The 15,369-nt window shown below is 41.5% G+C and overlaps 1 protein-coding gene across 3 annotated transcripts in view; it reads left to right on the top strand.

Moving 5' to 3' along the window:
• SPATA7 (spermatogenesis associated 7) overlaps positions 1-7,525 on the top strand; it is a 40,601-nt gene extending 33,076 nt beyond the window's left edge. For all 3 annotated transcript variants that reach the window (XM_032344747.1, XM_032344745.1, XM_032344748.1), the window contains 4 exons: positions 314-367; positions 2,312-2,389; positions 6,478-6,535; positions 6,804-7,525. In XM_032344747.1, coding sequence (XP_032200638.1) covers positions 314-367; positions 2,312-2,389; positions 6,478-6,535; positions 6,804-7,373 — 760 coding nt within the window. In that variant the 3' untranslated portion in view covers positions 7,374-7,525. The remainder of the gene's footprint in view (positions 1-313; positions 368-2,311; positions 2,390-6,477; positions 6,536-6,803) is intronic.
• Positions 7,526-15,369: the final 7,844 nt, after the last annotated feature.

The raw sequence follows: 15,369 nt of genomic DNA, 5'->3' as shown, positions 1-15,369 counted from the left end.
CTCTGCTTATCTGTGATCTCTGTCTGTCAGATAAGTAAATAAAATCTTTAAAAAAAAAATGTCTTTGCTACTTACTTACACCCATCCTTGGCAAGTTACCCAACCATTCTGCCCCCTGGTGAACTCATCAGTCAGTAGAAAAAATAATACCTACCTAATATACCAGTCAGGGCTGTTCTGAATATTAGATCAGATCATGGATATGAAAGTACTTTAAAAATTCTAAAATACATTATTACTAATATAATATTATTGAAAACTTATTGTATGCCAATCATTGTTTTGTTCAAATATTGTAATTTTCTCTTTCCAGGGCAGTATGTCAATATTCCCTGCAGCTTCCTCCAGAGAGAAAAATCCACTCTGGGTAAGATTTGTTTACCTCTTCATTTTGCTTAGCGGAAATCAAGAATTAAGAAACACAGACTGGGGCACCTGGGTGGCTCAGTGGGTTAAGCCTCTGCCTTCAGCTCCGGTCATGATCTCAGGGTCCTCGGATCAAGCCCCACATCAGGCTCTCTGCTCAGCAGGGAGCCTGCTTCCCCCTCTCTCTACCTGCCTCTCTGCCTACTTGTGAAATCTCTTTGTCAAATAAATAAATAAAATCTTAAAAAAAAAAAAAAAAAAGAGGGGCTGCCTGGGTGGCTCAGTGGGTTAAAGCCTCTGCCTTCAGCTCAGGTCATGATCTCGGGGTCTTGGGATCGAGCCCCACATCGGGCTCTCTGCTTGGCGGGAAGCCTGCTTTCCCCTCTCTCTCTCTGCCTGCCTCTCTGCCTATTTGTGATCTCTATCTGTCAAATAAATAAATAAAATCTTTAAAATATAAGAAAAAAAAAGGATCACACAAACTATTATTAAATAAATCAGGACTGAATTCTAATTTCTCTTACAACTAGCTTTGAAGTTCAGACATATAATATGCCCTCAATTTGAGAATGATCAGAATAATATGCCCTCAATTTGAGAATGATCAGAATTTTCTGAAATAGTTGTCAGTCACTTCATCTTTATGTCCAGGGGAAATTTGTCCCTAAGTAAACACAGACTTTGGGTAGCTCAGGATACCCTTCCAGGAGGTTTCTAACCTCACCAGGTCTTTACAGATAGCATACTTCTAGGTTTTAATGTTGTTTTAGTCAAGCTATTCTTTTTCAGGGAATATCATCTTTTTTTTTTTTAAAGATTTTTATTTATTTGACAGACAGAGATCACAAGTAGGCAGAGAGGCAGGCAGAGAGGAGGAAGCAGCCTCCTCGCTGAGAGAGCCCTATGCGGGGCTTGATCCTAGGACCCCAGGATCATGACCTGAGCCAAAGGCAGAGGCTTTAATCCACTGAGCCACCCAGGCACCCCAAATATCTATTTTATAGAGTTCCATTTATTCTTAAACTTGCTGTGTAAATATTAGAGCCTGAGAATCAGTTTGAAAGTGTAACTTTTTATGTAACATTTTAATCTTCTGTTATCTCATTTTCTTATTAATTCTTCCCATTATATTTACTTATTGAGTAATTGAGTGGTTACCTACTACTTATATTTTGTATCAAATCACTGATATCAGCTAATTGAAATCAAATTTATAATAGTATTCAGATTTCTTGATGAGCTATTAAAATATGTTATAAGATAAATGTATCCACATAATTAAAATTATCACTACAATTATATACACAAATTTCCCTACTATCATATTTTTTCTCCTCTCCATAAATTTTGAAAAAAATATTTTTTTCTGCTGAATAAATTTCCCAGCATTCAAACAAGATGCTCTTCTAGGTGCAGAAGAGGATTTCACAGTTGAAGTTCTTTCTTTTCTGGATAAGTTTCCTCTTTCCCCTCCTCTAAGTGCCATCCACAGGACTCGCACCTCTGCTGCTGGACATGGTTAGAAGTCAGAGGACCCGGAAAATGCCTGTAAAGAATACACACCTCCAGTGGTTCACATTTGGTTCCCCTTTTGCCCTTGTTTTGTTTATTTGTTTGTTTTGTGTGTGGGGTTTTTTGTTTTGTTTTATTGGTTTTTGTTTGTTTGTTTGCTGTTTTAATTCCTGCTTATCTGTTAGTGCTGGATGAATGCTCTCCATATCTACGAAATTTTACTTTATTAGTGAACATTTTCTCCTCTTTAAGTAAATCTATCTGCATATTTTAAGAATATAGACAGTTTTTTAATAACATTTCTCTTAATGAGCAATAACAGTATATTTGTCATAGTAATGGTAGATATTTCTCATTAGGTACTCATATTTCCTCTAGTTTTCAAAGTAAGTAGGAAATAATTTTTATGCTGTGTACTGCTTTGTTTTCACAGTGAAGAAGAACTGTTATATCTGAGTTTCATTGAAGATGTAACAGATGAAATTTTGAAACTTGGTTTATTTTCAAACAGGTTAGTTTTTTTAAGTTCTATTGTGGTGGTTGAATAGTATATTAAATATCCTTCCTTATCATGTTAATTCCTTTAAGTTAGTTCCACATACTAGGAAATGAAAAATTATGTTGCTTTCTTGTAATGGGAGGGTGAACATTTTTTTTTTTAATGAATTTTGCTGGAGGATTTATTTTACTAAGAATAACATTTTTTCCATTAATCTTTTTTTGTTAATTATTTTTATTAGCATATAATGTATTATTATAATGTATTATTTGCCCCAGGGGTACAGATCTGTGAATCGTCAGGCTTACACACTTAATTTTTTTTTTTTTAAGATTTATTTGAGAGAGAGAGCATGCAAGTGCGGGGAAGGGTAGAGGGAGAGAGAGACAAGCGGACTTCTTACTGAGCACAGAGCTTGATGCAGGGCTCAGTCTCACAACCCTGAGACTGTCACCTGAACCAAAATCAAAAGTCAGATGCTTAACTGAATGAGTCACCCAGGCGCCCCTTAGGGGACATAGTGTTATCATTGATAGCAAATTATAAAGAATGTTTAATTCTTACCATATAAGGCAAATTCACAATTTGGGGGAGTTACATAAAAGAATAGAGATTTTATTCACTTAAATACTGTTATTTCTCTAAGATGCAGAGATCAGATTGGTGGTTGTCAGTGGTAGGGGGTAGGCAAAAGGTAAAAGTAGTCAAAAGGTAAAACTCCCAGTTATAAAATAAATAACTCATGGGGATATAATGTATAGCATGGCGACTACAGTTAATAGTACTACGGCGTTGGGCGTCTTGGTGGCTCAGTCGTTGAGCATCTGCATTCAGCTCAGGTCATGACCCCAGGGTCCTGGAATCGAGGCCCACATCAGGCTCTGTGCTCAGCAGGAAGACTACTTCTCCCAGGAAGACTACTTCTCCCTCTCGCACTCCCCCTGCTTGTGTTCCCTCTCTGTCTCTCTCTGTCAAATAAATAAAATCTTTAAAAAAAAAGTACTACTGAGTTGCATATTTGAAAGTACTTTGTGAGAGAGTAGATCTTAAAAGTGCTCACTACAAGAAAAAAATTATATAGCTGTGTGGTGATGGATATTAACTAGACTTTGTTGATTATTTTACAATATAAACAAATATTGAACCATGTTGTATACCTTACACTAATATAATGTATGTCAGTTATACCTGAATTTAAAAAATTGATCACAGGAGCACCTCAGAATAAACTGTTGAATATTTGCAAGATGCAGTCAGTTGGGCATCTTACTCTTGGTTTCAGCTTAAGTTGCATTCTCAGTGTTGTGGAATCAAGCCTTGTATCAGGCTCCCCACCCGGCATGGAGTGTGTGCGAGATTCTGTCTCTTCCCCTCCAGGTCATGCCCTCTCTCTCTCTCTAAAAATAAAATAAATAATCTTTTTTTCTAAATCTATCACAAAAAAAGAAGAAAATGAGGGATGCCTGGGTGGTTCAGTCAGTTAAGCATCTGCCTTTGGCTCAGGTTATTATCCCAGGGTCCTGGGATTGAGTCCTGCACATTGGGCTCCTTGCTCAGGAGGAAGCCTGCTTCCCCCTCTGCTACTCCCCCTGCTTGTGCTCACTCTCTCTGACAAATATATAAAATATTTAAAAAAAAAAAGAGAGAGAGGAAAGAAGAAAATGATATCCATATTTGAAAGAAAGATGTGAAACTCTCTTTATTCATAGGTAATGTTGTCATCCATGTAAAGATCCCACAGAGTCTACAAAAAAAAATTATGCAAAAAAAACCCCCACTTTATCTCTTAGTTATAATAGGCTAGTGAATCAAATTTTTGTTTATCTGCAAAGATCCATCGTCTCACTTTACTATTTGAAACTTGTCAGGAGAATCAAGGCAGGCATGTCTGTTACAACTGTCACTAGTAAAGTGAGAACCAATTAAAAGCTAGGTTTATACATTGTAAGTGAAATGGAAAGTTTACAAAACCAGATTAGGTATTTGTATATCTTAAGGAAACTATGTGGTCCTGAATCAGCTTGAACATTATCTAAAGTTCACTGGACACCACGGCCCACTTAATGTCATGTGTTATGGAATGCCATTATTTATACTACATGCTTTCCCTGTTGTAATATGTCAAGTACATTTCTAATGAATTATTCTACTCTTAAGTGGATTTTTAATTAAACATTTGTATTATTGCTATAAAAAGATATACTAAAAAGACCCAAGTTTTTTTTAATAATAATTGTTTACTACTTTTGTTTTAAAAAGGTGGTTAAAAATGTTTTTGTAATGGCTGTAGAGTTTCAAATTTGCAAGATGAAAAAGTTCGATTCATCACAACAAAAATATTAAGATCCCAACTGTAAATCAAAAAGTAAAACACATGTGGGGCGCCTGGGTGGCTCAGTGGTTTGGGCTGCTGCCTTCGGCTCGGGTCATGATCTCAGGGTCCTGGGATCGAGCCCCGCATCGGGCTCTCTGCTCCGCAGGAAGCCTGCTTCCCTCTCTCTCTCTCTCTCTCTCTGCCTGCCTCTCTGCCTACTTGTGATCTCTGTCTGTCAAATAAATAAATAAAATCTTTAAAAAAAAAAAAAAAAAAGTAAAACACATGTGAAGTGTGTAAGTCTGACAATTCACCGACCTATACCACTGGAGCAAATAATACATTATATGTTAATAAAAGAAAAAAGAAAAAAGTAAAGCACAGGTTAGAAGCAAAAATAAAAACAAAAAACATTTGCATAGGACATGTGTTTATTGCAGAAAAAACTTAAATTTTTCTTTTAGATTATAAGGCTATTTATTACAGCATTTATTATAAGGCACCCAAAAAAGTGGAACCAACCCATATGTCGAATAGTAAAGGTTGAATAAATTGTTGAATATTTACAAGAGCAAGTTCTATTCAGGAACCTCAAATGATGTTTTAGAAGTGAATTCATTTATACAGAAAAATTTCAAAATACATGGTTGATAAGAAAAAAATACAACTAAGTAATCAAATAGTATGTATTGTTTTTAATTCTTTTAAAAAATTGCTAAGTTGGGGCAAGCTGGGTGGCCCAGTTGGTTAAGCATCTGACTCGTGGTTTTAGCGCAGGTCATGATCTCATGGATCATGAGATCAAGCCCCGTGTCAGGCTCCCCACTCAGCAGAAAGTCTGCTTGAGATTCTCTCTCTGCCTCTGCTTCTGCCCCTACCCTCCCACTGTGTACACTCACTTTCTCCTCTCTCTCTCTCTAAAACAAATATATAAATATTTTTTTTAATTGCTAACTAAAGTAGAACTACTAAATCTAAAATTGGCTCACTTCATTGATAAATAACAAATGGTAACAAAGGAGTTGTTTTCGATAAAGGTATTGAAACATTCATGTGATAATAAGACAAGCATAGTGTAGTTGAAAAAATAATTTCTCTTGAGCCAGACACATCTGGGTTAAATTCTCTTAATGACCTGTGACCTTAGGGGAAAGGAGTCATCGTCTTAGAGGATTTTCTCATCTTTAAAATGATCTTTACAATACCTTTCTCTCCAAATATTGATCATGATTAGAGGTATAATGATTGTGTGTCTAGCACAAATGTCTAGCCCTTAGTAGTACTTAATAAGTGATAGCTTTTAGGTTATTATGTGGATTTACCATCAATGGAACGTTTTTTCAAATATTATTGAGGAAGCATTATAAAATAACTATAAGAGAATTTCCTTTAGGGTTTGTGTTGGGGGGGGTGTGTATGTGAAAGAGAAGGAGAAGGAGAGGCTTTTGGTGTTTGCATATGTGTGTGAGAGGAAAAAAAAGAATGCTTTTGGAATGTGGCAGGGGTATTATTGGACCTCATTTAAAATATTTTCACAGAAATGTAAGTGGTATATAATGTTTCAGAATCAATGGCATCTGTTATAAAACTTAAAGAAAAAAGCCATACTAGCTCCCAAATTGAAGAACTTGACAGAATAGGGAAGGATTAGTGTTTAGCTTTGGAAAGAAAAGGAAGAATCTAAAAAATATTTTCCAACCTTTAGTAATTTTGTTGTTGCATGGCTATTTTGTATTTAGTTGCTTTTCTGATTTTGAGACACTAACATTTCTATTTATCATTTTAGGTTTTTAGAACGCCTTTTTGAGCGACACATAAAACAAAATAAACATCATTTGGAGGAGGTTTGTCTTTCTTTAGACATTCATTAGAAAAGAATTTTTCTTTAAAGAATTTTAAAGCTTTTCCACAGCCTCAAAGAATGCATTAAAGCAGATGCTTTTTTTCCCTTGAACCTTTTGTGTGTATGAGGGCAGTTGCGGGGGGGGGGGTGGGGGGTGCGGTGAAAGAAGTGTTAATCTTGCTGAGATGAGCAGCACTGCAGACAAAAGTAATTCAGTTTGACTAGCTTATTAATTAATGTAATTATTCTTGTCTTGTCTTTAATCCTAGGAAAAAATGCGCCATCTGCTGCATATCCTGAAGATGGACTTAGGCTGCACATCCAGAGAAAACTCAGTAAAGCTGGATGATATTGATATGCTGAATTTACTTGATTTTGAACAGGCTGAGAATTCAGAAGAAGATGAAGATAAAAGCAAACATGATACCACAATTCAACAGGAACGTCAAGAATATCAAAAAGCTTTGGATATGTTATTGTCTATACCAAAAGATGAGAATGAGAGACTCTCTTCACCAAATGAATTTTTCCTGCCCATCTATAAATCAAAGTGCTCAGAAGGGGTTATAATTCAGCAAGTGAATGATGAAACAAATCCTGGACCTTCAGTTTGGGATGACAAAAATCCAAGTGTCTCTGACAACTTAGCAGACCAGGAGACTTCTGTGAATGTCATTGAAGGGGATAGTGACACTGAAAAGGTGGAGACTTCGAATGAATTATGTTGTCTTAGCACAGAACTCTCCCCGGCTCTTCAATTTCACAGTATCCAAGAGAACAACAGTCATGACATGGAAGGACCAACTCTTAAAATCATGGAAATGAGCATTGAGGACTGACCTTTGGATGTTTGATCTTCATTAATAAATATCCCAAGTGGCCAGTAATTCAATATTCCCTTTCCTCTGTTTTATTCTTTCATATATTAAGATTTCTGTATTTGCTTTCTATGCTCTATAATAAATTACCTTAAATTAGCAGCTTAAAACTATACACATGTATTATTTATCCTATAATTTCTGTGTGTTAAGAGTTCTGGGTGTAACTTAGATGGGTCTGGTCTGGGTCTCAAACCTACAAGCCAAGTGTTACTTGGGGATATGATCTCATCTGGAGGCTTGACTGGGGCAAGAATCTGCTTCCAAACTCTTTTCAGGTTGTTGGCAGAATTCCTTTTTCTTTGGCTAGTGAGATATGAAGCCCCATATTATATAACAATCACAGGAATGACTTTCCATCACCTTTGCTACCTTCTTTTAGTTACAACCAAGTCACAGGTCCTGCCCACACTTAATGAGTGGAGATATTATACAAGGGTATGAATGCCAGAAGGTGAGAATCACAGGGTCGCCCTAGGATCTATTGGCCACGATTTCTAAAATTGCTCTTCAGGGGAAAATAGTTTACCCAAACATAAGTGATTTTGTATGCAATGGGAAATTATTTATGACCTGGCATGGATCTTGAAACATTAAGCTTTATCTGTAGTATCTTTAAAGAATATATTTTTTTTAATTTATTCATCTGATAGAGATCACAAGTAGGCAGAGAAAGAGGGGGAAGCAGGCTCCTCATTGAGCAGGGAGCCCAATGTGGGGCTCGATGTGGGGCTCAATCCCAGGACCCTGGGATCATGACCTGAGCCGAAGGCAGAGGCTTAATCCACTGAGCCACCCAGGTGCCCCTATCTATCATATCTTTAATTTCTTCTTTCTCACTTCTGTGCAGTATCTGAAGTTTCAAGGCCTTCCTAGTTACCAGTGAGCTAGGGCAGACTGTCAGCTTTCTGAAAAATTGTCCCTTCTTACAAATGGATAAGGAAGACGTGGTCCATATACACTCTGGAGTATTATGCCTCCATCAGAAAGGATGAATACCCAACTTGTGTAGCAACATGGACGGGACTGGAAGAGATTATGCTGAGTGAAATAAGTCAAGCAGAAAGAGTCAATTATCATATGGTTTCACTTATTTGTGGAGCATAACAAATAGCATGGAGGACAAGGGGAGATGAAGTGGAGAAGGGAGTTGAGGGAAACTGGAAGGGGAGGTGAACCATGAGAGACTACAGACTCTGAAAAAACAATCAGGGTTTTGAAGGGGCAGGACGTGGGAGGTTGGGGGAACCAGGTGGTGGGTATTAGAGAGGGCACAGATTTCATGGAGCACTGGGTGTGGTGCAAAAATAATGAATACTGTTATGCTGAAAATAAATAAAACAAATACACATTAAAAAAATTGTCCCTTCTTAATGAGGGCAACATTCTATCAACCCAGTTTGATAATCTCCTCTTGCCCTTATAGTTCATGAGTGGGAATTTTCTATTAAGATATGTCTCAGAAGGGCATCTGGGTGGCTCAGTTGGTTAAGTAACTGCCTTCAGCCCAGGTCATGATCCCAGGGTCCTGGGATCAAGTCCCACATCGGGCTCCCCCTACTCTGCAGGGAGCCTACTTCTGGAGGCTCCCTCTGCCTGCCACTGCCCCTGCTTGTGCTCTCTATCTCTGTCAAATAAAATCCTTAAAAAATATATGTCTCAGAAGACTTACCGCTATTGATGTTTTCAGCTGGTTATAATAATGTAATTGACTAATTGAGTCCCAGTTTCATGCCTAGGGACTATGAAGAATATACAGATGAAACAAAATAATGATAACCCAGATGTTCGAGAAACTTTGCAATGGCACCCAAGTATCCCAGTCTTCAACTCAGGCTTTTATCATCCCCGGCCCACACCAGGGTTTTCACAAAGGTAGCGTATACCACTGCAGGTATTAGAGATGATTTCTGGTCAAATATAGGTGACAGATCTGTCTCACTCATGGGAAGATGACTGGCACCACTGTGTTCAGGATTCAGGCTCAGGAACAACTCTAAAGTACAATATGGTGGGGCTGAGCATCCAGCCCACTCCTCCCCCAGTGTCTTAGGCCCCAAGTCACCCTGCTGCAGCCCTTCTCAGCCCCTCCTATTCCTCAGCTCCCAAATGTGGAATTCTCCGCCCTAACTTTTTGAGCAACTCCTGCCTTTTCCATCCTACAATCCTCTTCAACCTCCTAAAAGATCCTCAACCCTATGCTTGGCTCCCATCCTGGGTCTCCCCATCAGTCATCCTTCACCCCATCTTTTCGTGGGCTCCATCCTTCTCTCAGCCCCCAGGGCTCCTTTTTTCAGTCCCAACCTCACTCTTCCACAAAGCCGTTGCCCCATTATCCATGCAACTGCCTCAGTCTCTCTGCGCCGGCTCCAAGTTTCCTCCCTTTCCTGGAGCAGCCATCTTGCTTACGGCATTCTCAGTAACTGGCTTCTTGCTGGTTCTCCACCCTTTGGGCCCAGCCTCAGATCTGCCACTGCCTGCTTTGCCATGTCTGCCTTCTCCAACCTCCACCCCAGGGTACAGCTTTTTGTCTCCAGGACCATGACCCACCCTCATTTTTATATCTTTTAGGGTACTTTGTTGTTGTTGTCATTGTCCTCAGGATTCCCTTTAAAATTCAAGCTTAGATGTGTTGGTTTAAAGAAATATCAAATATAAAATTCAAGCTTAGATGGGTTGGTTCTTGATTCTGGCAAAGTTGTGCAAAGGTGGGAAGTGAATGTTGGGAAACACTGGCTTAGGGTCTTCCAGCAGCATCTCAGTTTCTCCCTCTCCTTCTACCTCTTCCCACAGCATCCTCCACTCTGCTCTCTGGAGGAGTGATGAGTGAGCCTTTGAGACAGACTGCCTGAACTTGATCCTTGTGAGCCGGAAGCAGAAGTTGGGTGACCAGCCTCTGTGGGTGGCAAGGAACTTAAAAAGCCTTCACTGCTGGGCTCTAAGAACTAAATAGGTTGTGTGTGAATTAAATATTCACAGCTGCTATTCTAACACCACGTCACCACTCTGTTCAAAAACAAAAACCTTTGGGATGCCTGGGTGGCTCAGTCAGTTAAGCCACTGCCTTTGGCTCAGGTCGTGATCCCAGAGTCCTAGGATTGAGTCCCGCATCGGGCTCCTTGTCCAGCAGGGAGCCTGCTTCTCTCTCTGCCTCTGTCTGCCACTCTGCCTGCTTGTGCTCTCTCTCTCTGAAAAATAAATAAATAAATAATTTATAAAAAACCTTTGAGAGTTTCCTCTTACTGACAAAGTCCAGGTCCCTTTGCATTTTTTTTTTATCAAGTCATGTGTTCCTTCCCAGTTCATCTCTAGCCATCCAACCCCCAAGCATCCTAAGCGTCTAGCACATCAAATTTTACTTGTTCCTTAAGCATGGCAGAGGTTCCCCCACTCCATACCCCTGCCCACCCATCCATCCCCTTCGTACTTGCTAACAGCTCAGATTATCATTTCCCCTGTGCTGCCCTCTTGGGCCTTCGCCAACAGCCCAGACTCTAACATCATGAGACCTTATCTGATTGCCCCAACATTTGTCCCACTTGCTCTGGGATCCGGGATCACTCAGATCCGTAGTATGAATTACAATATTGTTTATGTGCCTAGTTTCTCTCCTGTCTAGACTATGGGCTTCTTAAGATGAAAGACTTATTTCTCGGGCGCCTGGGTGGCTCAGTGCATTAAGCCTCTGCCTTCGGCTCGGGTCATGATTTCAGGGTCCTGGGATTGAGCCCCACATCGGGCTCTCTGCTCGGCAGGGAGCCTGCTCCCCCCCTACCCCACTCTCTGCCTGCTTGTGATCTCTCTCTCTCTCTTTCAAATAAATAAATAAAAATTTTTTAAAAAATTAAAAAGTATAAAAAGACATTTCTCTTTGGATCCCAGGTCATTGTCTGCTTGAGAATTAATGTATTTGTTCACGGAGGGAGACAGCTGAAGCTAGAGGAGAGGCTTAGGCACAGGCGACTTTAGCGGGAAACAGGACAGACTTTTCCTGTCTTTATAGGAAGGACAAATCACCCACGAAAGGGAGAATGTAGCAAATTGCTAAATTACAAGAAAATTTCCTCATTTGCTCACGTTTTACATGGTGTAAAATAAAAATTAGTATCTTCCTGAGATTTTTCTTCTAAAACTCACAGTTTTGTGTGTGTGTGTGTTGTTGTTGTTGTTGTTTCCCAGTGAAGCCAATCAGCAGAGATCAGAACAGCTTTTACAGGGCAAGACAATTTGCCAAGTGGATTGGTTAGCTTCAAGGTTGCCTATCAATTTTTAATTTGCCCTGGGCCCTGGTTTAAGAATTTGGCCTAGATGATCCAAAGATTTCAGTTTTCTTTTTTTTTTTTTTCTTCAGATTTTATTTATTTGAGGGAGAGAAGGAGAGAATGAGCAAGAGAGCATGAGCAGGGGAGCAGCAGGGGGAGAGGGAGAAGCAGGCTCCCTGCTGAGTGGGGGTGGGGCGGAGAATGCCAACAGGACCCTGGGATCATGACCTGAGTCAAAGGCAGACGCCCAACCAACCGCGCCACCCAGGCACCCCAAGATTTTAGTTTTAATATACCAAAGTTAGCCTTGGCCTACTTCCTCGGGGCTTTAGAAAATATCATTGAGGTAACGAAGATCGGAGTAGCTGGTTGCCCTTCACGTGCTGCCACCGCGCTGTGGGAGGCACCTGCTGGGCCCATCACACTGCGGTGATAGAGGATGCCACCTAATCAGCGGCTTTCCCAGACCTTTTAAAAGCAGCAGATAGGGGCGCCTGGGTGGCTCAGTCTGTTCAGCATCTGCCTTCAGCTCAGGTCATGACCCCAGAGTTCTAGGATCGAGTCCTGCGTCGGGTTCCTTGGTCAGAGAGGAGCCTGCTTCTCCCTCCCCCTCTCCCTGCTCTTCCCCCTACTTGTGCTATGTCAAATAAAAAAATCTTTATAAATAAATAAATAAAAGCAAGCGGCAGACGGACCTCTAATGGCCCAGCCCCAAAGAACAAATCCATGCTTCATCTATACGCCAGGAAGAGGAGAGTTGAATTGACCTAAGGGACGTTCTGCTCCAAAACCAACCTTTGCCTCAGGAATTGCGTCTGGGATGAGCATCCAGGTTAGCAGACGGCAGCGCCCGCCCAGCTGCCCTGCAAGCGCGGCTGCCCCGCGGCGCTGGTTCCGCGAACACGTTCGGGTCACGGAGCTGACCTCCCGGCTCCGCGGACGGGACGAATACACTGTTGCGCGGGTTTTCCTTTGCCGCTGCAACAAGTTGCCGCGCACTTAGGGACTTAAAGAAAGCCTTATTACTGTTCTGGAAGTCAGACGCCCTAAAATCCAAATCGCGCTAGGGCTGCCCTCTTGGAGGCTCTGGGGGAGACCGTGGCCTCGGCTTCTCCGGCTTCTAGAGGCCGCCCGCGACCCTTCCCCTGCGGCCGCCTCCTTCATGGGGGTCAGCTGGGCAGCACCTTCAACTCTCTCCCCACCTCGGCTTCCATCAGCCGGTCTGCTCGGGAGCAGGAGCCTTCCTGCCTCCCTCGGGGCCCCTTGAGGTTCATTTGCGCCTCCCCCACCCCGGACCCAGCACACAGTCCCCACCTCAAGACCTGTCATTTGGCCGCAAAGCCCCCTCTGGCCGTGCGAGGGGACGGTCACACTTGGCTGTGGAAGGAATCCCAACTTGAGATCTCCGTGGGACACTGCGGCTTTTTAAGCGACTTAGGCGGTGGTTCTCCCGCGGAAGGCACGTCAGAATCGCCCGGAGAACCCGTGGAGGCCGATGTCCGGGCCTCCAGCCCGCCAGCTCCGGATGGCCCCGGAGAGTCTGAATTTCTACCAAGTTTCCAGGGCCGCTGCTGCTGGTCTAGAAGAAGCCTCGCCAAAAAATGAGGCGACCACTTGGCGACTTTAAAAAGCTCCCTGCGGGGCTGGGGGGTGGGAGGAGCTCCGTCGGCCCGCTGGGAAGTGCGTCGGCGATGCTGGTCCTGGAAGGACACCGAATGGTTCCGCCGGTGTCCTCGTTAGTGAAGCGGCCTGTTTGTCCTGATGCACTCCGACGTCTACACAGCCTGTCACCGCGGAGATGCCTGACGTCCGGCAACGACTAGAAGAAACACCCGATGCACTCCAACGTCTACACAGCCCGTCACCGCGGAGATGCCTGACGTCCGGCAACGACTAGAAGAAACACCCGATGGATCGGTACATTATTTAAAATAATCTGGGGTGGTGTGGGGGGCGCCTGGGTGGCTCAGTGGGTTAAAGCCTCTGCCTTGGGCTCAGGTCATGATTCCAGGGTCCTGGGATCGAGCCCCGCTCAACAGGGAGCCTGCCTCCCACCCCCACCCCCCACCCCGCCCGCCCAACCTGCCTCTCTGCCTATTTGTGATCCCTCTCTCTGTCAAATAAATAAAAGATTAAAAAAAATCTTTAAAATAATCTGGGGCACCTGGGTGATTTGGTTGGCTAAGCACCTGCCTTCAGCTCAGGTCACGGTCTCGGGGGTCCTGGGATGGAGCCCCTCTTTGAGCTCCTTGCTCAGCGGGGAGCCTGCTTCTCCCTCCGCCTCCACGCCCCCTTCCCCCGCTCTTGCTCTCTCGCTGTCAAATGAATGAATAAAATATTTTAAAATAAATGAATTAAAATTAATACTAAAATAATCCAGCTAATCCAGCAAAGGGGATGCTGGGCAGCTGAGCTGGTTAACGAAAATTAAACTTTTGATTTCAGCTCAGCTCGTGATGAGATGGGGCTGTATGCTAGGTGTGGGGCTCTGCTTAACATTTTCTCTCTCCCTCTCCCTCCTCCCCTGTGTCCCTGCATTATGTGCACACTGTAAAAAGTAATTAAATAGTATAAATAAAGAATAATCCAGTGGGAAATGGGACTAATTATATGCTTCCATGCAATAAGATCGAGTGAAAAAAACACAAGCAAAATAGCTTTAATTGTACTAATACATTCACACATGAATTACAGCTTCAATATTTATTTTCATGGCAAAAACTAATACATTCATCTCACATATATTACAGTCATTCAAACTTTTTTGCCCATTAAAAATACACAATTTTACAAACCAATGATGGTTTAAAATAATTAAGTTCTTCTGCTTATACATTTTTACATTAATCTCCAGATAGCACTTAAAATTGCTTTTTAAACTATAAAATAATACTAGACAATTCTTTATACTAGCATGTTGAAAAGTTAGAATTCCCAGTGTATTGTTTGAATTATAGGGCCGTTTTCTAAGAAAATGTATTTCATATAAATTTTCTCCAAATTATTAGATCTGTTAAATCATATTAACTTCTGTTGGAATTTTTACTTAAATCGGCTTGCTATCTAGATTTTTTTTTTAAGATTTTATTTATTTTCTTGACACAGAGTGAGAAAGGGATCCCAATTAGGCAGAGAGGCAGGTGGGGGTGAGGGTGAGAAGCAGGCTCCCTGCTGAGCCGAGAGCCCGATGTGGGGCTGGATCCCAGGACGCTGAGATCATGACCTGAGCCCAAGGCAGAGGCTTAACCCACTGAGCCACCCAGGCACCCCTAGATGTTTATTTTTAAATGATGCTCTGCTAAATTCACTATGGGTAGGGTTTGGATTGCTTCAGTTTTTAACCAGATCATACAATTCAGAAATACACAACAAATTTCTGATTCGTTACATTGTAATTCTTCATCTGAGCCAAACTGCATCTTTATATCTCAGAATATTTCCTCCAGTTAAGCACAATAGAATGAAACATTGAGGTGTTTTCATAGGAAAATATTTAACATTTCCATGATAAAAATCTGGTTTATATCATAATGTAAAAAATTACATGAAAATACAGTAAAAAAATATATATATTCCAATGGCCCAGTGCCAATCAATCTGTTGAGTAAGTATCCGAGCTTTTAAAGAGGCTTGATATACTAACGAATATTTTTATTTTCCCCCTCATTTTGTATTGCTTAGAAATTGCATATACT

This window comes from Mustela erminea, chromosome 5 (genome assembly GCF_009829155.1).
Source record: "Mustela erminea isolate mMusErm1 chromosome 5, mMusErm1.Pri, whole genome shotgun sequence".
Lineage (NCBI taxonomy): Eukaryota > Metazoa > Chordata > Mammalia > Carnivora > Mustelidae > Mustela > Mustela erminea.
The sequence above is the reverse complement of the archived record's forward strand: the minus strand, read 5'-3'. Positions and strand labels throughout refer to the sequence as shown.